The 23493-nt window shown below is 40.6% G+C and overlaps 1 protein-coding gene across 6 annotated transcripts in view; it reads left to right on the forward strand.

The window, feature by feature from the left end:
- The first annotated feature begins 4760 nt into the window (after positions 1-4760).
- Positions 4761-23493, forward strand: part of EGF (epidermal growth factor) — a 109409-nt gene continuing 90676 nt past the window's right edge. For 3 of the 6 annotated variants that reach the window (XR_014711241.1, XM_084625645.1, XM_084625644.1), the window contains exons 1-3: positions 4761-5342; positions 18093-18224; positions 22477-22676. Coding sequence is in view for 5 of the 6 variants with exons in the window: in XM_084625645.1 (XP_084481771.1) it covers positions 5216-5342; positions 18093-18224; positions 22477-22676 (459 nt within the window). In the remaining variant the exon portion in view is untranslated. Of the gene's footprint in view, positions 5343-18092; positions 18225-22476; positions 22677-23229; positions 23287-23493 lie in introns of those variants that run through there. The other 3 variants (XM_084625643.1, XM_084625642.1, XM_084625646.1) reach the window with 3 other exon arrangements.

Genomic DNA, 23493 nt, shown 5'->3' on the forward strand with positions numbered 1-23493 from the left:
TGTAGCTCATGAAAGCTTATGCTCAAATAAATTTGTCAGTCTCTAAGGTGTCACAAGTACTCCTTTTCTTTTTGCAGATACAGACGAACACGACTGCTACTCTGAAACCTGTAGTTATGTTAATTATCCATCTCCCCAGCCAGAACTCATGGGGAAAAATGGTGCACACACAGAGTAGCAATGCATCTGATAATTTGCCTACGGAGTACAAAGGTGTCCTGATAGTCCAAAATTCTAATCACTGCAGCTCCCATTGACTTCAATGGAAGTGTTGAGTGCTCAGCTGCTCTGAAAATCAGTGCCAGATTTCACCCCAAAGGATCTCGCAGCATGTCTGTGTTCCGATACACAGATTAGGAATCATTTTACTACTGGGGGGAGGGAGGGGGGCGGAATACATTTTTGACCAAGGACAGTGAGACGAGGTAGAGTACTGTCAGCCACACAAGCAGTCTTATACTCAGGTTTTAGGTCTCCTCCTAAATATCGTCACATGGTAAATGGTACTGGTATCTATAGCAACTCAAAATAATGAAGGTCTGCTTCAATTTGAGCCATTTGGTTCCAGGGAGTGTCGGTATTCTGAAACCTGATGCTTAGCAGACATAGTGTAGTCATCTAACAGAGAGGTCTAAGGCATCACCCGATAAGGTAACACAGTGGGCTCTACCTGACAAAATAGGCAGATCACTAAATTGTTTCCCTAGAATATTAATACGGTGTTCTATTAAACTGTCTAGCTATTATATTACATTTAAAAAAATTATAACTTTCAGAATATTACACCTCTTTGAATTACTTGTGAAGTCCTTTGAATATCTTCTATCTGGAGAAGTAACTATGCATGATGATTGTTGTCAGGCATCATGTGAAAGCCTACAAGTCAAAATTTAAAAAGTGAAAGTGCCGAAAGTTGATGATGCAAGTTACAGCTAATGCTGTAATTGCTGTTAGTGTAAGAACTTTTTCATGGCTTTTTTGCCTTAAAAAAATCTTAACAGAAGATCCTATTAGAAAAAGGAAAAAATTGTATTTATAACAGAAAAAATATAGAATGTAAGTTGTGAAAACCAGATCAAGGGAGGTATTTGGCACATGAATTATTACGAAATAAATAGTGAGGACAGGAAGCAAAATACTACTTAGTATTCCTAACACTTTTCATTATTAAAGTCCTTTATAAATATCAATTAAATAATCCTCATGACATCTCAGTATTATGACCGTAAGAATTATCCCCCATTTACAGATGAGGAAACTTAGGCAGAGAATTCTGCCTAAGGCCACAGAAAGATCCGTGTCATAGGCAGGCTTAGAATTCAGAAAGCCCTGGCTTTCAGTTGTATGCCCAGAGAACACTAGAATATGGCTCTCGCTTTGTGCCCTTCCTGCTTTGCCTGTGGCGTATGGAATAGCATGAAGATTTATATTCCTTGCATCTGTCCCATATTAAAGCTGTCTGACACACACTTTCAGCTTGTTGATCATATGATCAATAAGTGTGAGAAGGAAGTGAGCACTACTCAGTGGTGTCTTCAGCACTGTCATGGTCATTGGAAGTATTTTCCCCAGGGATGGTAATTCCAGAGATCCACATAAGCTCTCGGTGGAAATGGCACGTTAATAAATACATCATCCTTTTTTCCTGGAGGTTAGCAGAAAACCTCAGAGTTAGGTGCACTTGAATCACTCAGCTACTGTTGTGGAGTTGATTCCCTGGCAAAACCCTGACTGCGAGAAGTCAACTTCAATAGGTATTCTGTACCTGGAGCTTCTACAACTCAGGGCCACTGGGGAGGAACCAGAAGCTGGCTTTTGGGCTTTTCTGTCCAGGACTGTTCCTCACTTCCCCAGTGACAGTCACACTATAAACAGCCACTACATGTTTAGCATCCTTGCCCATTTGGAAGTAATGGTCCTGATTACAACATCTCTGCTCCCTTGTTGCAGCATTTCTCTCCTAAGCACTAAATAATAATATTACCACCTCTCTCTTATATAGTGCTTTTCATCTGTATATCACAAAGGAGGTCAGTATCCCTATCTCTATTTTACAGATAGGGAAACTGAGGCATGGTGAGGCTAAGGCCCAGATTTCTAAAGGTATTTAGACAGTGCTGCACTCAACCTTGCAATGCCTAACTGATTTAGGAGCCTAAATCTCATTTTCAAAAGGGATGTAGGTGCCAAAATCCCATGGCTAGCTGATGGGATTTAGGCTCCTATGTGTCTAAATCCCTTTTGAAAGTAAGATTTAGGCTCCTAAATCAGTTAGGCATTGCAAGGTCGAGTGTCTAAATACCTTTAGAAATTTGGGCCAGGCTGACTTGCTGAAAGTCACCCCGCCAGCCAGTGGAAGAGACAAGAATAGAATCCAGGGTCTCCTGTGACCCAGTCCAGTGCACTCCCTGTATTATGACAGACATTTTAAAATTAGGGTGCTGTAGCAAACAGCCCATGGCACATTTGGACAGGTCACTTGACTGTTGTGGGGCAAGCCAGCGTGTTCAGTGTCCTCTCTTTCTTGGAGATTCCTACTTTGGATTAAGCAAACGAGGCATGATCTCTTTTATCCAGATTTCAATAACTTACATTAAATATTTGCTTTTGGTTTTGTCAAGTCTGAGGCAGCTCTAGCTTTTGGCGATGCCACCACTGATAGAGCGTCTCTCCGGTTTCTGGGGACCCTCTGTGTTTATAGGACAGTCCTGAAATTAATGGGTGATGGGGGTCTGCTGTTGTCTGACTGCACCCAAAGGGGCTCTGCCTAAGGTAAAGGTCGTTGTGGTGTTGGCTGTTCAAACTTTCTCCTTGCTCCCACCTGTGATCTGGGATCTGAGATGGAAGGGAAAACAAAAATCAGTGGGCCACCCTTCTGAGCATGTGTTTGGGTAGAGGGAAGACTGAGTAAAGAATCAGGATAAAAGATGAAGGAGAGGTTGAATAGAGCCATGGGTGGAAAAGGGAAGACTGAGAGAACGAGTCTCCTAGGAATAAAATTGGCCCTGGTCCTAAGGAAAAGGGAGAGATTATTTATTTTTTTCCTCCTTTTTTGTGGGCTTGTTTGAGCCTGACCTGGAAGAGGTCAAAGCCCTTCAGGGGAGGCCCACCTCACAGTTTGGCAAACACTGCCTGGTGATTACTCACAGAGAAGTGATGCATTCCTTTGGTACTGCTCAGGCACTTTCACCCCCACCCCCAACTTGAACTTAGAAGAAAATATGGGGGAAGAAGGGAAGTAAAGCCATGACCCAAAGTCATTTGGTTAGTGAAAATGTACCATTGGGTGAACATCACAATTTACAGCAGATTGTGCAAACCCCAACCTTCAGTGAATACCTCTCATTCACACCAGTAGTCCCATTGAATTCCATAGGGCTTTTTGCATGGGTGAGTGCTATTCAGCAGGAGTCAGGGCTGCAGTTTCTGGCCCTCTATAATTGACATTACTGTTGTTTTATAGTGCACACAGTTGTGAATCCACTCCTGAATGTCTTACAGGAAAACAAAGTTTGCATTTATCAGTACAGATTTAATTAGTGGCTTTCCCCTGTTCTTGCAAGGAAGGCAGTGGATTAAGCAAGCATGGATGTCATGCATGGATATCAACATCAAGAAACAGTTTCACATAGTTGTTCTTGGCAGAGAGTTACACAGCTTAGAATCAATGTTTCATGGTTATTATTTTCAATCAGTACAAGTCCACACGTTTCGTCAATTCAAGCAAATATAGAAAAAAATTCCCAGGGATGGACTAGCATACAGCTGTGCGGGGTTCTGGTGCTGCCAGTGTTCCCAGCTGCTGTATTATCAGAGTATTTATTCCAAAATAATGCCATAAGAATAATATAAAAACCAAACACCGCACAATAGTTAGTGTAACAGGCTCCAGTCCAGCAAAGCACTTAAGCAGCTATTTAAATTTTAGCGCATTTAAATCCATCCATATTCAGCAAATCACTTAGGGACGTGGTTAAATACTTTGCTGAATTGGGTCCATAACGCTCATATGTCGGGGATTTTTGAAGCGGCAGGAAGAAAGTGAGCCTGTTTCATCACTACCTAGCATCTTGTATTCATTTACTCCTGTGAAAAGTGGGTGTAAAAGGCCACTCTGTGAGAATGGTAGCCTTGTATAGCCTCTGTGCATAGATATCAATGACTACAGCAGGTGCAAAACAGAACAGAATCAGACCACATATTGTCTCAGTTCCTAACCATAGCTATCTGCCTGTGATTGTGAAAGAATGATAGGCCAAACTCAGACCAATGTAAGTGGTTGCCAGTTCTGACCCTAATATAATCTACCTTTCCAGGCAAAAATATACATAAGGGAAACTGGAAGAATATATTTTTTCTGTTTATGCACAAATATGTATTTAGGATAAAGTTTGTTTGTGGTAATGAAACACATGATGTTTAAGATGAGTGATTAGTTATTCATAATCATGACTGCACATAGCTTAGTGTAAGTCTGGATACAGCCTCTGAGAAGCTAAAGTACAGCCAGCGTTAAGCAGGTACCTGCTAGGCACCAGGGACTGCTTTTTTTAGATACTGAGTATTTATTATGCATGGTGGGATATCTGCACTTTGGCTGGCTTCCCTATAGTATAGAACTGACAACATTACTATTTGCAAACACAGGCTTCACTCAAGTGGCACTAAAAAGAGAAGAGGTGGGGCAAGCAGAGCTTTAAAAAGGAATGGGGAGTCATTCCAAGTTTGTATATAAAGAGAAACTATGTTTTAGGAGGGATAATACCTATAGATATCTACCCACAAACTCATTTAAGGTCTGTGGTGGGCAGTTTTACAGCTTTTCTGTTTTTAAGATTTATTCCACAGCTTTGCTTGTTGCAAAGAAATTTGTAGTGATCCTCCTGAGATTAGCTTTTAAGCTGTGTTAAATTTGTGGCAAGGGTGTCAGGCATTTCATACTTGACTTAAAAAAAAAAAAAGAGAGAGCGAGAGAGAGAAAACATTGTGTGTGTGGAAGAAATCTTGCTGGAATTTCCTCAAAGGTTGTAGTATGGACTGAAGTGACAAGAAAAGCAAGACAGAGATAAAACTGTGGGGGATTGTGAAAAGATGTCCCATTGCATAAAGCTGGCTGCTGTAGAAACACTCTGGGAATACACATGTTCATCTTGTCGTGGATATGACTGAGTACAAGCAAGTTGCTCTCTATTGACAGTTCAGAAAACATAAGATTATGTTTCTCGTACTTCCTGCTTTTTTGCCAGTATTTTTCAAAATTGGTTTTGTTAGCCTCTCAGCTTTACAGCACTGGAACTGTCCCAGGGGATACCGATTGGGGAATGAAAACTCCACTTGTATAGGTAAGTAAGTGACTTTTACTTTAGACATTCAAATGTTAAGGGAAGCTGCATTTTTTTATCCTCTTACCTGAGTTTCATGTGCTTTTGGTTTTTATGTAATGTGTATGTGTTACTATGATTGGCTCGATAAATCAGCTTTTATATATTTTTGTTTCCCACAACTAACAGGACTGCTATTCCTTTATTTTTATACCAGAACTAGCTAATGCCAATTTAGCTATCTGAAAGTAATCTGTAAGAGAAAGATTAATATTATTAGTAAAGAGATTTGAACTGTCCCTGGTTACCCCGTTCTGTTTTTATGTGTGCTTTTGTAGTGTGTGTGTGTGTGTATACATACACTCATATATAAAAGTATATATATTTGTCTATATATGTGTTATTCTGTGTGTGTGTATATATATATGTACACACACAGAATAACACATAATAGACAAATATATATATATTTATATATATGAGTGTATGTACACACACACACTACAGAGACACATATAAAAACAGAACAGGGTAACCAGGGACAGTTCAAATCTCTTTACTAATAATATTAATCTTTCTCTTACAGATTACTTTCAGATAGCTAAATTGGCATTGGCTAGTTCTGATATAAAAATAAAGGAATAGCAGTCTTGTTAGTTGTGGGAAACAAAAATATATATAAGCTGATTTATTAAGCCAATCATAGTGTGTATATATATGTGTATATATATATATATATATACACACACACATGCATATATAGAGAACTTTTTTTAAAGATATCTAGCTTACATCTCATGGTACATGAGTCAAGGACCTATTTGGTATCATGTATGCTAAAAGACACTGGTAAAAATGGACGTCGTAGGAATATTAGTTTCAATCTTAGTGAAATTAAGATTTATGAACTGGGAGCCCTTTCTCCTGACAGCCTGAAGTTGAGGACAGAACTTTAAGATTGCGGAAAGGCAGAGCCAGTGCTGCATTGGGCTATACGGCAAGGGAGGGAGGAAAAATTCTGGAAGTTTTCAAGGAGGGAACCCAAATATTAGAAGCTAACCCCTTTCCTTGGTTTTCTAGTGCATCAGAAGCTCTGACTCAGTTCTTGACAGGATTCCAGTGATTTAATAACAGATGTGTCTTGGTATGTTCTGGCAAGAAATGGCAACTTGTAAACAGAAGACAAAAGCATGCATCCTAAATGTCTTACTGTTAAGAGAAAAGGAGCAAGGCATACAAGTACAAGATATACAAATGATACACTTACCTGAAGGCCTTTCAGAGACTGAGGCGCGTTTCATCACTCCTTTGGGAGTTCAGTATGATGCCTAAACACATTGTATGGGCCCTGTTGTGTCCTCACTTACACGACAACAACCTCATTGGACGGAAGGATGTTTCCTAGGTATAATTTAGAGCAGACTTTGGCCACTGAAGTTTAAAAGTCTATAAAGATGCATTCTTTCTTCATTTTCTTGCAGTTGACTCAGTTGCACCTTTACTTTATATTTATTAATCTCCAGAAAGTGAGAAATGTTTTGCTGTCTCCTCTTCTTTTCTATAGAGAATGAGAGACACTCCATTCTATTTTTCATACTGTACTTGGAGAGATTTCTTTTTTAAACACCTCAACCACCAGAGCAACTGGCGAGTAGCTCAGCAAGACACTGAAGAAATAGTCATACAATCTGTAGCTATAAAGTCTCTCTGGGTAACCTGTTAGAAGTATGTATTTTGTGCAGTAGCTAAGCCAATGAGTAGATAATGTGATCACAGGTGTTGCTGATGTCAAGTAACATGTTACTGTTCAGAGTATACTGAAATTGAAATGAAATGGGCTGGAATCTGCCCTCAGTTATAGCCTTTTGGGGTTGCGTCAGTGTTATTGAGGCAGAATTTGGCACAGTGCATAGCAGTGAAGAACAACACTTACGTGGAATAACTTTAGATATTTTAAATCCCTCTCTTTATTCTTCTGACACAAGATTCTGGTTGTGTGACCGTAGAACTGTTAATGTTTGAGTCCCTGCAATAATTACATGAATCCGATTAGCAAATAAAAGATGCTGTGCAAACACATGCGAGGAAGCTGAGGGCAGATGCTGAAGGCAACTGAGGGGACAAAAGTGGAGAGTGGGTCTCATGACTCAGACTGGCAAATTGTGAACAATGACAATGCTGGATAGGGCTCGACAAACATCTTTGTCATCTGTAGGTCATAACAAATATACCGGTTATTAATCAGTGCTTCTGACATTGTCTGTTTTCCTGTTAATGTATCAGCATCACGTCAGCCATAAAGGCCTTCACCAAAATGAGAAGGCAACAACAACTTTATGATTAGTGCTTTTTGCAACAGCTCTCTCTTTATCGGAAAGAACACAGGCTTTTCTAGATTTGTTGTTAAATATTATTACTACTGATTTGGGGCTAGCTTGTGATATCCTTATTCACACTGTAGTACTTTACTCCTTGAATTGTTTGTTGATTTCAAGGGATGTTCAAAGATCAAGGTGCCACTTAAGGTAAAGTTATCATAATCTGGCCCTAAGTGTTTTAAAATAGCTTTGTAAGGCAGTTTATTTGAATCCTGGGTTGGTGGACAAACCTACCAAATCAATGAATGGCCCTGTCCCCTCAAGTGAGGGAGGGGCCACAGAGCCCAGAACTCTATAGATAATTGGGAACAAGCAATAAAAAGAACAGGGAGACCAAATCTTCTAAACTGTACGCGAGGAAGAGGATATTATATACTTTATACTGTACATTATAAAGTTATATCATCATTTACAAAAAATTAATGGTTTTAGGCTCTGAACCCTTGTGGGTAGGGAAGCACCTAGTCAGATTGCAGGACTGGGGCCTTAGTTACCAGTTGGTAACTCATCTCTCTCTCTCTCTCATAGATCTTAGTGAATACATGTAAACTTTCACCTATACAGGAAAAGCAGTTTCAGCCATACAGGCATTGTGATACTTTGTACCACAGTCAGAATGTATACCCAGTGTCAGGTTCTTAGAGGAGCTTTAATTCCCAGCACAGCAGACGATCATTTACCTGCATCACTCATATTTTTGAAAGAGTTGCAGTACCTACGCTACTACAGTTGTTTGCTTATGTTTAGTAACTTTCTGCCAGCCGTGCTAATTAAACATTTCACCTTCATAATGCATGACAGGACATTTGATGGGAATCTTGAAAATATTCAACAGAAGATATTTTCCACCGGGGTCTTTATCCAAAGCTCATTGAAGTCAGCTGAAAGACTCCCACTGACTTCAGTGGGCATTGCATCAGGCGTTATATGAATAAATACCATCTTTATGGATTAAAATTTGGAGCATCTTTGAAAATGAGGTATGAACAAGAAGTAACCAGGAAATATTGGAAAGTAATATCACATCTCTCATGGGGCCTTCTCCTAGAAGGTGCCAAGTGCTCGCAACTCACCTTGACTTCAAGGATAACATTTCTTGTCCAAAGGAGCTTTGGGTGGTGTTTTACTAGAGACAGGTCAGTCAGGCTGATAGAATGAAGTGATCTTAGCTTTCCTCATCAATATTTTGTTTGGTGAGGAGTAGCAGGCATTAATGTTGTGTCCAGTCTTATGTCAAGATTTTCAGAAGTGGCCAGTGATTTTGGGTGCCTCAGATTTTGGGTGTCTAGCTTGAGACACTTTTAAAAAGGCCTGATTTTCAGAAAGTGCTGAGCTCTTTCAAAAAAAGGGGCAAAAATAGATTTACCTTGGAAAGGTACCTAAGGCAAGCTAATAATAATAATAATAAAATTAACAATGCATTCAGTAACAGAGAAATGTGGGAAGTAATGATTAGAGCTGGGTGAAATTTTTCAGACAAAACATTTTTTTGCAGAAAAATGCAGATTCTGGTTGATTGAAACATTTAGTGAATTCTTGCTGAATTTGCCAAATTGTTTTGGTCGAAAAAACAAAAAAAACCTTTTTTAAAAAAATTGATACAATTAGTTTCAGTGTTTTTGAAATGAAGCATTTTGATTCAGAATAACTTTTTGTTTTAGAATGGTAGTTTAATTTTATTTTAAAAGATAAACCCTCAAAAATAAATCTGCATTTCGGGTTGAATGAAATGTTTTTTGTTTGACCCAAAACAAATTTTTTTTTTAAACTTTTTTGGCTGGTCAAAAAATTTGAAAAAATTTCATTTCATATTGTCCTGAAATGATTGTTTTAAATTTTTCAGTTCAGCCAGTGAACCAAAAAATTGATTAGTTGCACAGCTCTAGTAGAGAACCATCAAAATTAGATGTTTGACTCAGAACAGCTGTAAGGGCTTTGTATCGGACACCCTGGATACTAACTTGCCCTTACAGTTTATTTTCCTGATCCTTCCCCAAATTGAAAATAGCCTGTTTGCCAGTTCTGGCCCAGACATGGCCACGCTCTTGAGATTTGGGTCTGAGATTGAAAAAGCCTAATGAGTACAGTTTCTCTCTGTGAGATTTCTGCCATTTTCAGTTGATAGCCCTTGAAAGCAACTTGAGAGATTTTGCACCATTGATACTCAGCCCAAAACCTGATTCAGTTTCATACCCAAACCAAAGCCTAAATTCTCTCTGCTTTCAGATCCAAACACCATCTCCTTGGCCCAACTCCACTGAAAAAGTCCAAGGATCGATAATCTCTGTATCATTCTTACAGGGCTCCTGTTTTCATAGTATATCAGAACCTCCCAATCTTTAATATATTTATCCTCACAACACTCCTGTGAGGTAGGGCAGTGCTGTTCTTTCCCAATTTTACAGATGGGGACCTGAGGCACACAGAGACTGAGTGACTTGCCTACGGTCACACAAATAGTCTATGGCAGAGCAATATAATATATGCATGTAGTATAAATGCAATTAAACCTGGGTCTCCCCGGTTCCAGGCTAGCACCCTAAACACTGGACCATCCTTCCTTCTGGGAGCAATGGACAGGTGATATACATGTTTGCAATTATTATTATAGCAAAATCAGGATTTCTGTAAGTATGCTAGGTGCTTTACTGAGCAAATGAAAAAGATATAAGCTCCTTGGGGCAAGAATCACCAGGGTATTGCTCATGTCTCTTAGATTGGCCACAAGTACTTTATTGCTGTGGGTGTTGTAGTAGACGCAGTCTCGATGTATGGTTAGCAGAACTATCAAGCTTATTACAGCTCACTGTGTTACTGCATATATTTGGAATAGCCTTGGACATATGGTATACGTGTCAAGAGAAGCTGGTCAAGGGTCCATATGTCAGAGGAAGGTTAAGAAGCTGATTCTTGGGGTCTTTTTACCAAACCCCCAGTACAAATATTAGCCTTGATCCTCCACTGCATCTGAGCTCATGTGTAGGGGGGTGAACATTAGGGAGCTCATTATGGCTCCCTGATTCTGGGTTGGGAGACTCCTGCATGAGAGAGAATCTAGGGCTGCCGTGACTGATACCAATAAGGTTGCTAATGGAGCTGGGGAGGATAGGCAAATTGCCTGTTTCTTTCCCCTAACCAAATGACCTCCTCTGCTGGGCCAATGCCTTCTCCCCCCATGCTGAGTGGAGGGCAACTTGTGCCGCTTTTGCCAGTGGGGAGTCCCCCTTCCACTGGAGATTTCTCCCCATGTCTGAATGGCACACAGTAACCCAAGTAGAACTGAGAATCTGGCCCATAGTCTTTTACAGATGGACAAGCAGCACACTTGTTTGTTTTGCTTAATTAACTCATCAGAATTGATTTTGACACCTGCTCCTTAGATTCCACCAGCCTAAGACTCAAGAGGTCTGTGTTACAGTCTCAGATTGGTATGCCAGTTTCTGCTGCTTCTTCATAGTAGTGCAATTTCTTTTTTCAGTTCTTGCTATCCTTAGGTCTTTAAACGGTACAATTTTAGCATAAGAGGTCACCACCTCATCCTTCAAATGAATTGTATGTTTGTGCTTGTTGATAAAATTGTGATGGTGACTAGATATAATGGGCTGAATTATTCTCCGGTGGATCTCCACAGGAGCCAAACTTCAGTGAGGTTGCATTTGTAAGTAAATGAAGGCAGACTCTGACTCACAGCCTTCACACACACACTGCTTCTCTGCATCCCTGCCAAGCATGCAAATGCTTCACCTTCTCGGAGCAGAGCATTTCTCAGGACTCTCAATAAACTGAAATATTTGTGTGTAAGGGCATTGAGGACTGCCAGCATCATGAAGACATGATTCATTGTTTTCACCGATTCTCAAGGCATTCTCTGCATAAAGAAGTCTTTGAATACAGAGCAGCACCTCATTCTTCTATTTAGAGCTGCCTGTCAGGGCACTGCAGACAGCCTTTGTGTTCACTAAGCCGATTTCTTTCACAGGGAAAAGTTCTCATTAGTTGTTGCTGGGATACATAAAGCAACTCCGGCAGGATGGCAGCTGCACTTCCCTTTGGCACTAATAGTGCAGGTGAAGGAGAATACTTATGTTGCACCTGGTGGGCAGTTTTAGGATCAGTTTCTCCAAGAGTTTAAGAAATAACCTTTTTACTTCTTAAACTTTGCACAGAGAGGAGCGACCATATTCAGTATTGGGCTATCATCTATTGTTACTGCAATACACTGGGAACATACACAGAGATCCAATACGTTCACTAGTACCCCGTGTAATACTGGCACCTCATCTTTGCCATTGTAATAAACTTTCTCTGATAGCAGAAGGGAGTTATTAATGTGCCTCTGATTTTATATTCGACAGTTATTCTTTCACTATAGCATGCTTTCAGTTAAGGTGCTTGTTCACTCATTAGGGTGTGTGTGGGATTTTCTTTTTCATGTGAACTTTGGTGGCGATGAAAGGTGCCAGAGAGACAAGGAATTTCAGAATTTACGGCTGTCAGTCCACAAAACAAATACAACAGAGGCAGTGTAAGTTCCCTCACCCTGACCAGCCAGTGTGCCCTTGCCTGGAGGAACTATTTCTTAGATTCATCAAGTTTAAGGCCAGGAGGTACCAGTAGATCATCTAGTCTGGCCTCCTGTATCACACAGGCCATAACATTCCACCCAGTTACCCCTGTTTTGTGCCCAACAACTTGTGTTTGACTAAAGTACATCTTCCAGAAAGGCATTCAGTCTGGATATGAAGACATCAGCAGACGAAGAATCTACCACTATCTACCATGATAGTTTTTTCCAGTTTTTAATCACACTCTCTGTTAAGAAATTGTGCCTAATTTCTAATTTTAATTTATTTTGCTTCACCTTCCAGCAGTTGGTTCTTATGATCCTTTCTTTGCAAGAGTGAAATGGTCCTGTAGCCCATTAGCAGTGCCTCAAATGATCCACTTTTGAGATCCACCACTACAAGATTGGAAATAACTGGCTATGTGGTAGCACGGCTGAAAGGGATCTGGTGATTGTGGTGGAGATCAAAGTGAATATGAGTCAACAATGTGATTCAGTTGTGCAAAAGCAAATATCATTCTGGGATGTGTCATATGTAAGACAAGGGAGGTAATTGTCCCACTTTTCTCAGCACTGATGAGGCTTCAGCTGGAATACTGTGGCTGATTCGGGGTGCACACTTTAGGAAAGATGTGGATAAATTGGGAAAAGTCCAGAGGAGAGCAACAGAAATGATAGGTCAGATTTCCTAAATCTATTATGAGGAAAGGTTAAAAAACCTGGGTCTGTTTAGTCCTGAGAAAAGACTAAGGACCTGTTAACAGTCCTCAGATATGTAAAAAGGACCATAATTGTTCCCCATGTCCCCTGAAGATAGGACAAGTAGTAATGGATTTAATCTGCAGCAAAGAAAATGTAGGTCAGATATTAGGAAAAACTTTCTAACCATAAGGGTAGTTAAACTCTGGAATAGATTTCAGGGGAGGTTGTGGAATCCCCATCTCTGGAGGTTTTTAAGAACAGGTTGGACAAACACCTGTCAGGGATGGTCTATTTAGTCCTGACTCAGCGGGGCTGGACTTGATGATCTATCGAGATCCCTTCAAGCCCTACCTTCCTATGATTCTACAACGTGATCCTCCGAAATGGCAATACTGCTAGCACTCAAATTAAAGGCCCAAATCCTGCAGCCTTTATTCATTTGAAACTCTCACTGACATTGACGGGTGTTTTGACTGACAAAGGGTTGCAGGGTTTAGTCCCAAGCATCCGAGATGCAGCTTCTTAATAGCTATAACTATCCTAAGAATCTGCTTAGCAACATGTTGTAAGAAAACTTTTGTTGAGGTTGCTCTTTTGTCTAACTCATTTCAATGCATGTACGCCTTGAAGGGACAATGAATCTGCTTGACCTGGCCTAACACTGTGAAGTTTAGGGGACATTCAGTGTAGCATTTTGCAGAGTTCAGTGTGGTAGGCTAATAACCTTCATGTAGAGGTTTAGGAAGAAGGAAAGGAAGGCTTTCTTTGCAAAGGATGCATATTGAAATAAATGATATACAAAAGGACAGCGTGGTAGGAATCTGTCTCAAAAGACTACTATCAAAATCAATCATATAACAGGATGTTTCAAAAGATAACTTTTAGAAAAAATTGAGGAGAGGGGCTTGATATACAATAATTATTACTAAGCTTTCTGAGGAAGTAGCTGTCTAGCTAGAGACTTTATGAAGTCCCCACTACTGTAGCATGGGAGCACCTTGCAAAGAGTAATGAACTTATCCTCACAACAAAGCCAGGTTCTAGGAAAGTTATTACTCCCATTTTGCAGTTGGGAACTTAAGGAACCAAACAGAAGTACTTCCATTGTATAAAGATGGCATAGAGCCAAAGGAGCAGTTCTCTGCCCCTTCCACCCAGCCCCTAGCGGAGGGGTCCTGTCTGAGGGATGAGTGGCATGGCCAGGGTGAATCTTTGCTCCAGCTATCTCCAGTTGCCAGAACAGCATAGTTGGGCACCTGGGTTTAAATTAGAGCAGTCTTTAAGCTACTGTAACGATGCTGGGGAGTTAACAGGCCTCAGAATCCAGGGGGATCACAAAAGTGGTGTAAAAAACCACCTGTACCCCATGCCTTCTAGAGCTGTGCTAAGCACGTTTCAGACACTGCTCAGAAGCTGGATCAAAATTTGCTGTTTATTTTCCTTCAGTGTGCAGCATATTGAGAATGAAATAAGATGGGGCACTTTGGCTCCTAGTTCCTAGATCTGAATGCCATGGCTTACTTAGTAGAGCGTCCCTGGCTCTGGAATTCAGTTCTCCCACTGGTGTGACAAAAAATGAGAGTCAATTCACCTACAGGGCAGAGTACGTTGCTCATCTGTTTTCTCAGGCTTTTCCCTAAGTGCTTATGGTGATGGTTGGATTATCTTTATGGCTAATGTCATCCAGCATAATATTATGCATAAAATATATGTAAATTTGTCCAGTGACTGATGGGTAGTTTTTATGAATTCAAAATAAAAAAAAATGATGTCACTGATTCTGTCACTAGATTTTGCGTTGGTAAAGAGCAGGAGGAAGTATGGTTTTAAGGGTCTCTTTTGTTTTATGTTACATAGTTCCTCTGTGTAGCCAGCTAAACATGTTGGCAATCCGCATGTCAGCTCTGAACAATCTGAACATAACAACATACCGGTGTGTGATTCACTGCATATATGAGTAAAAGGCTTCTACGTGGATAGAAGGCATTTCTTGTTTTTCTCTATAATGGGCAACTATAGAACTTTTGGGGTGGGCTTTATGTTCAGTTATTATTATTTGTCACATACATACTGCTGTAAGGATCATGCTGTCTAACTCAGTGAAACACAATACACCGAATAACAGTTTAATAAACAATAGGTGCAGATATTGAGTTTTATGCCAGGAGTTTGTTTTAAGGAGAAAGGGAAGTTGCTTGTCACCAGAGAAGTGAGAGGAAGTTCAAAGCATGGGGGTAGGATGGCATGATAGAAGGTGTGAAGCAGAGATTGAGGGAAGAGAGTTTGGAGCAAGGGGAAATGAGTTTAGATCTGGGCTATGTTTTCAAAAGTCTCAATTCAGCCTTCACTTCTGCACACAATCACTTGTAATCACCCTTTTTGGTGCATTATCCCTTATTCGCACAAGTTATAGAACTTATAAATTCAAAATCCAGTTTCATGAAGTCTGCGCTTAGTTTGCACACACAGAGGGGGTTTGTATTTGTAAAGTCTGTTGTTTGTGCGCAAAAGTGATAGTGTGAGAAACCTGTGCACAAAAATGATTAATGCACACACAGTCATGCATGTCCCAAGGGAAGCCATGTTTCAAAATGTAAACCTGATTTATTTTACCCACCGAGGAGCAGCTTTTCCTTCACAGCCCAGGAGCTAAGAAAAGCATTGAAGCACCTCCGAGCATAGTTACCTTATACTGATGGTTCTGATTCGTACATATCTGAAACACTGAAAGTTGCTGCCTCTCTGGTATCTGCTGTTGGTGACTTTGTGCTTTAAGACATTGGGGCAGAGGTTACACTCTCTAGTGGCTGAAGTGGAATTACTGAGGAAGGGGAATGTAGAAGCCAATTAATGTGGAAGTGAGATTGCCTGTATTGGATCACTTCCATGTAAGCGAGGCAGTTTATTTGCAATTAAAAAAAGGATAGAAAAAGGAAATGTAACACCTAATATTGATCATTTAAGGCTGGGTTTGCTCCACCTAATTAATTGGAGAAATTGTTGAAGAACAGCTGAGTTTTGTGAAAAAGTTGAACCTTTGTTATGTTGCAAGGATCAAGGTCAGTTTCTTGACATATCTGGAGAACAAGTGCAATAGCTGTGTCCCTGATTATTGAAAGCACCTTAAATCAAGTCTCTCTACAGTTAAGTGAGATGCATTACTAGGAGCTTTCTTGATCATATTTGAACTATAGGAGTATTCACAAAGCATTCAGTGAATTCCCAAAGCCCTCTTTCAAGTTGCACTGGGCTAATGTTAAAATTTGGGGTGGGTTCTCCAGGCTTTCTCTTGTTTGGTTGTTGAAAAGTCTTGGTCAGGAATATAGAAGGAAAATCCTCAGCAACCTATGCAGTGACTATCATTCTCTGACCTGTATTCCTGACTTTTTAGGAAAAGATGTGTTCAGGAATCAATGCCCTTTTTGTACTTGCAATTGATTGCAACCCTTTTTCAAATGCTGTCTTGCTGCATTTTCTGTTTGTTTGTGTACATTCATGTACTTACTGTGCTGATAAATCCCCCAAAAGAAGCCTTTGATATGCTTTTTTCTCCCTTCATAATGGACAGAAAAATGGATTTTATGCAGGGTAAAAGTCATTAATTAAGAGCCCCTTATATGTCTGTGCCAGTTAGCTTCCTCTGATGTACACTAATAAATACATAAGACCCTGATGGTATTAAGCGCTGAACACCTACTGAGATGTTGCCATCAGCTGCATTTGATTTCAGTTGGAACTGAGGGCTCTCTGTATTTCTGTGGATATGCTCCTTGCAGGAGTTGTCCCTAAGTGTTTAATTCCTTTTCCCATATAAACCCCAAATAAAACCTGCTCTTCAGGAATGACCTTATTTTCCAAAAGTCCTTCACTTGTGTAGCTGTTTCATCGATAATACAGCATAAATACATCAAGCATTTTGTTGATTCCCGAAGGCTCTAGACTAATCTGTCAGTTAGAAGTCAACATTTCTAACTGATTCACTGGTTTTACTGAACTGGTGTTTGGTTTGGGCTAGTTGCTCTCAGAATTCAAAGGGTCTGATTTTTCTATGCAAGACTCAGCTGAATCTCAAATGTACTAGATCCAGTTTGAAATGGGAATGCCTTGGCATTCAGGCACGTTTTACAAACCCTACCGCAGAAGGGGAGGTTGTGGGGGGAGGACTGGCAGGGAGAAGTCAGGCAGCTGCAGACCGAGGTAGTGTGTCAAAATTCATTTAGCAAACTATAATGTCAACCTCAGAAACAAACAAGAGCAGGGCACAAATACATTCCTTTTGTCCGCGAAGCTACTGAACGTTAGTTTAGAATGGAGAGTTGTTAGTTACAATGGATAGTCATTAGGTAGAAGGGGGATTTCCCTGGCTTGTCCCCTGCAACTGAACAAACCCCTTTTAGCAACAAAGAAGCTATATAATATGATTAACGGAATGTCACTCTGTGTGGTCACTCTGAAGCCTAAAATGTCAGTTGAGTCAGTGTGCAGCAATGAAAATAGCTGCAAGTATGGTTTAGAGTTCTTTTTGCTCAAAATATCACCACGTTTCAAGGCCTGTTACTGTCCAATTTTGAAGTTCTCAGCTATTTTGACTTCACGAATTACACCTGTGCAGCGTAGAGAGAGGCATGTGTCGATGCCAAGCCAAGAGTCCTCTAGACCATTGTGATATCAAAGGTAACACAACCAATCACCACCCTTACTCTATGGCTAGTTTACATTTCAACAACTTCAGCGCAACACAACCCACACACGACAACACAACCGGCACACACAACAACCCCGAATACACACATGCCCTCTCTGCAGCACACACCCTTCATTCACAACCTGCAAAAATTTCATGCGCTTCCAGCACAACAGAATCTACAAACAAATCAACACAACTCTCTCGGCACAACACCCACATTCTCCCCCCCCCTCACTTATACTTGCCATAAACTTGACTGGCAAAGCCACAGACCCATTGCTAATGATACCATATAGTCTTCCTACTCTTTTAATAATGGGAGATTAAAAATCTGTAGTTAACACATTATAGTATTGACTAGCTGAGTCATACACATGCTTTCTTTTTGTATTTTGTTCTGTTTTGCTTGCTGAATTCTCCTTTATGTACTTGTATTTCAGATATTGATGAATGCCTTGAAAATGGTCTAGGTACCTGTGGCCAAACCTGTGTCAATGTTCCAGGGTCCTATTTCTGCTCCTGTTTGCCTGGCTACACTCTGGATAATGACAAGTGGGCCTGTTATGTTGATGGTAAGATCATACTTTTAAATGGCTGAAAGGAGCTTTTTAACTTTCTCTAGCAGTTTAGCATCAGTTCACACTGTGAAAATAGTCCAGGCTAGTCTGCTCCTAGCATTGACAGGACATAACTAGGCTACTGGACCATGCGTGGGAAAATGTCACGTGCTGATTGAACAATTGCCACAGCTAACATAAAATTAAAGTGGAAAGTGAGCTTACTGGAATGGGCCCGTGCTCTGACGTTAGCATGACCGTTCACAGACAAAATATAAAGTGTGGTTGTGGTAAGAAATATGAGCATGTAAAATGAGTCCTCCTTACTTAACAGATCAGCTCCCTGTCTCTATGCAGAGTCATAGCATCCATCCATTCACCCACTCATCTCCTAACTAACTCTCCTGTTATCCCTCTCCCCCCAAAATCATGGCACTAACATGACATTTGCTGCCATCTCATTGCTCATTCTGTCTGTATGTTCTACCTCTTTCCCTCACACTCTGTCTTGTCTATTTAGAATGTAAGCTCTTCAGCCAGGAACTGTCTACACCTTTGTTTGTATAATCCTAATACAATGGAGTTCCCAGTCTTGGTTGGGCCCTAGGCACTGCCTTAATAAACATGATTAATAATAACTTCTCTCATGTCCAATACTGTAGTATCTGAGCACTTATGACCAAATCAAGTTTGAATACATTTTACTCCTAGTAGCTCCCCAGTTCCAGTATAGCTAAGGAAGACTGAACAGGATTGGGTCTGGCTCACAAATCAACAACAGAATTGTTAGCTCTTTTCTAGCTTTAGAATCTTCATCACACTGCTGATGACGTGTGAGCCAGAAAGAAACAAGCTTGGCTTTTGGATGCCAGGCTGAGTTCACAAGGCTACAAGCGGTTCAGACAGTTTAAAAGAAGTATTTTTATCTTATATTTACTTGTAAACTATGTACATTTGATCCGGACACCAGGGAGAGGAAAATAATGTAGCTTCACAATACCATTTGTGCACAGATGCTTTTCAGAGAACAGTCCCACATTAAATTGAAAACAATACCAGAGAACGACATCTATATAAGGGATAGTTTCAATGTTTAAAACACTGTCCCAAGAGGTCTTCTGGAACTGTTGTTTGAGTAATTTCCTGTGCTTCTTTGTAAGAATAATACAAGTGTCAAGCCCTAGTCCTGTATATTTTATGTCAGATATAAACAATCTGTATCAGATATGATGTGTGGACAGTCAAAGGAGAGGTGGCTTTTCACTTAAGGGGTTGTCAACATGGGGCAAAACCTTGCAGCTCATATCTCCATCTCTGGATATAAATTCTTCAGTCAGAAGCCCACCAAACAAAATTCCTCCACGTTTTGTAGACTGTAAGGACTTTGGGGCAGAGACTGTCTCTTTCTGTCTGTTTGTACAACACCTGATACAGTGACGCTCTAAACTTGATTGGGGTCTCTGGATGATAATGCAGTATAAATATTAAATAATAATAGTAATAATAACAGGAAGCGCAAACAAAACAAAATTCATCAATGAGTTCAATTCCCCTTCAGTTAGAGCCCTTAATTAAACTACTGTTGTGAGAAATTCACTGACTGGAGAGGACAAAAACAAAATATATGTAAACTCTTGGTCAGTGGAGTAATTGGCAAAAGTGCAAGCAGTACAGCTGTCAGGTTCCTGAGACAAATCAACCTTGCTGCAGTTCAACATTCATTTACCGTTTACATAAACCAAGTCTACATAGTTGAAATAGTCTCACATGGATTTGCTCAGTGCAAACAGCAGAAAAAAGAGAGTCACTAACATCCTAGAAGCAGCTGTTATAATTGGATAATACCTTGAAAACTCCAAGTACAAAAGAGCCTATGATACAAATCACTGTGCTGGTGAACTTTCTCTTGTACAACAGTAAACCAAATCTTGGGTTCTGGTCAAAAACTGCTGCCTAGCCTGCTATTTGAAAGCAGAATCAAACTCAGAAACTTGAGGGGTAAGGAGTCCCATTATCTCGATGGGAGGTGGATCAGGCACAGAGTTTTATTTGTCCACCTTCACCTTGCAAATGTTATGCATCTTGAGGACATCCAGTTCAAGTTTATAGGAATTATGACAACTGAGTTTAGAACCAAAGCTTATGCCTACTGTTAATAAGAATTGTTTAAAAGTTTATGAAACTTATTATTAAAACTGATGTACTTATTCATCCTTGTGAATATTAAATGTATGTGTGAAAACTGGTGGGAGGGTGTGGGTTTGAGGGATTTAAAATTTCCCCTGCAGTATTGGAAACTAAACTCAAGAGGTGACTGGATGGCTATTATAGCTGTAATATATATGGGAGTGATACCCATATTACACATTTCAGGATAACTTTATTAATAGATTTATCATGCATCTTTCCCCTCTTCATGTGCTCTGACCCATTTCAGACACCTTTTAAACATACGCACACAAACTGCCATTGAAATTTTTATTGCTTTCCCCTCCAAAAGTGATTTTGGTGGCAAATTAATGATTAGGCAGCCGCCTGATATGCAAGACATTTTTTAAAAAATGAAAGGCTGAATTATGATTGGTATAGTGAAGCCCCTTCTCTCACCAGCATACCAGTCAATAAGCAATTGCTTGTACTACCTGAGTGAAAAGAAATGTGTACTGCTTGCAACACTGCACGTGCCAAACTGGACCTGTCTGGGCATGGTCAGGGGGTTGTCATACCTCTCTCATCCCTTCTGACTCTGGCTAGTGCCTCTAGGGCTGTACTGTTGGGAATGCATTGTGATACTTTTCTATCAAGGTAGAAAGCATCTCTGCTAAAAGCCCTCATCCCTGAAAAAGAAATCCACAAACATGTGGAGGTATGAAAATGCACAGTAAGGGCACCCAAACAACCTTAACTCTACCCTATAGGGGGAACCATGAGGGTAAAATAAATCTAACAAAACCATAAATTGGTTTAATGTAATCTGGGGCCACAGATACTCTAATGTAAGAATCAAAGTCATATGGCTATTGCATGATGTCACTACAGGGCAGAGTTAAGGTTGTTTGGGTGCCCTAACTGTGCATTTCCATTCCTTACCTTTAACCTCAGTTCTGGATTTCCTGAGTTTAGGATACTTGCAGCACTAAATTAGTGATGTGCTCTCAACCCAAACTCCATCCTGCATGAGTCTGTACGTGCAGCTTTTTCCTGGTTCCCATGAGCTACCTATGCTCAGACCTGGCCAGTCTCTGCTACTTCCCGCCAGGACCTTCATCCCCCAGTGTGGAGATCTGAAAAGACTCTCTGGTTGTCTCTCTGTGATTAGGGCTGGGGCTGCTCTAACCAAAGAGAGAGAGAGATCTGGGAGGATACTAACCATACAGATGCAGCCACTCAGGGCTAGTCAGTGCTGTTGCTATCTCTCTCTAGGCTCAGGAGAGTGGGAGCCCGCAGCACCAGAACACCAAGCAATGGGCCAGGAGCCCAGCTAGAGCATGCCGCATCTGCTGGCAGGAGGCAGCTAGATCCCATGCCCAGCCCAAGGCAACTGGTGGCAGAGCCTCAAGGGGAAACTAGAAATCCCAGGGGAGAGCCTGCAGCCAGCAGGAACAGAGGAATTCCTGTGTTCCTAAAGTGTGTTCTATGCTGCAGTCCGATCAGGTTTATCAAGAGAGTTGCTGTTGTCTGTGTTATTAAAGAGCTCCACATTTATTAAATATCCAGATTAAAGCGTTGAATCATTTGTATGAAGTCTTCAGATTTCTGGGCCCTCATCTCTGACAGGCACGCTATAGTAGACACGTAGGCATTTCAATTCTTGAGCATCTTGACTTTACTCAGTAATTGCTTTATTTTGACTTTCCATTTAGTAGCATCATACCTCTCACCTGCTAAGGCTCAAAGGTGGCCTCACACAGTTTCACTAAGACCCAAAACGAGGGTCACCAAAATTAGCATTCATCCAGGAAACTTAAAATGCTGTGGGATTCCGTCTTTTAGTGTAAACAACTCTTTCTGTGTTCTCTGTTTCATGAGTCTGTAATTTTTGATTCAGTTGACTTTCTACAATAAAAAGTGAAGGGGCATTGAATTTGTGTGAAACACAGATAACTTCTGGGACTAAAATGGGCAGTGACCCTTAGAATGCAGAACGTTGTGAGGTATGAGTATTATAAGTTCTTCCCAACTCTGTGACTGGCATAGTGCTGAAAAGAATTTAGTGTCATGAAAGAAAAATACCTATATATGACCACATTTCTTTCCCCCACCCCAGATCCTGCACCATTCTTAATTTTTAGCCATGGAAATGCCATCTTTAGAGTTGACAGAGAGGGGACCAATCATGAACGGCTAGTTGCTAATGCTGGCGTATCAGTGCTCATAGATTTTCATTACAAAGAAGAGAAAATGTATTGGGTGGACTCTGAAAAACGGCTTCTGCAACGAGTGTACCTGAATGGCACAAAACAAGAGGTAAGGTGGTAATTGCCATGGGATTCTCCAAGAAACCATGCATAATGAGAAATCTGATGTGAGGGGGCTACTCTTCAGATTCAGTGGTGCAGTTTCTGCTTACAGATTTGCAATTGTAAGTGTGCATCTCTGGCACGCTAGCCTTGGCAGCAACGGGGGGACGTGGGGTCTGGGTTCAGTGGGCTACCCCACTGGCATTCACAATACACACAATCTCTTTAATAAGGCGAGGGGATGGTGATAGAATAAAGGCTAAGGGGAGGAAATTCAGACTAATCTAGGTGTGTTGTTCTCGCAGACCGTACTAATTTCTACCAGCTTTAAATATATCACTGGAATTGTGGGATTTTCTCAAATAGACTTTTTCAGAAATCCAAGCTTGCACAGCTAGTATGAAGAGAATGTACGTAACTCCCCTGACATTTTTCTTGAAACTACTAATTGAGACCTAAGATTACATGAACACTCCTTTCAGCATTACCTCTCTTGCTCAGAAACAGCTGTGCTCTATATCTGGCTAAGGTTGTGTGGCAAAGACAAAGGAACTTCAGCACTTCCAGAATCCGAGATGCTGCCAGTTCTGCAGTGGACTACAATGAACTCCTCACAGGTGAACTCCTGTGTCTACATGCAGCCTCACTGACTTATCCTGCATGTATGAACTTGAAGGATTAGGGCTTTTTCCAGTGTGTGAATGGATATTTTATAGCTTAGGAAATACAAGATAAATTTAGGTAAAAGGAAAATCTGGGCAACATTGGGATACCTCTGCCTGATGTGATCTATTTTCATTTGAGAACAGCTCATCCTTGCTTAG

The sequence above is a fragment of the Lepidochelys olivacea genome (assembly GCF_965140295.1).
Source record: "Lepidochelys olivacea isolate rLepOli2 genome assembly, chromosome: 4".
In the NCBI taxonomy this organism is placed as follows: Eukaryota; Metazoa; Chordata; order Testudines; family Cheloniidae; genus Lepidochelys; species Lepidochelys olivacea.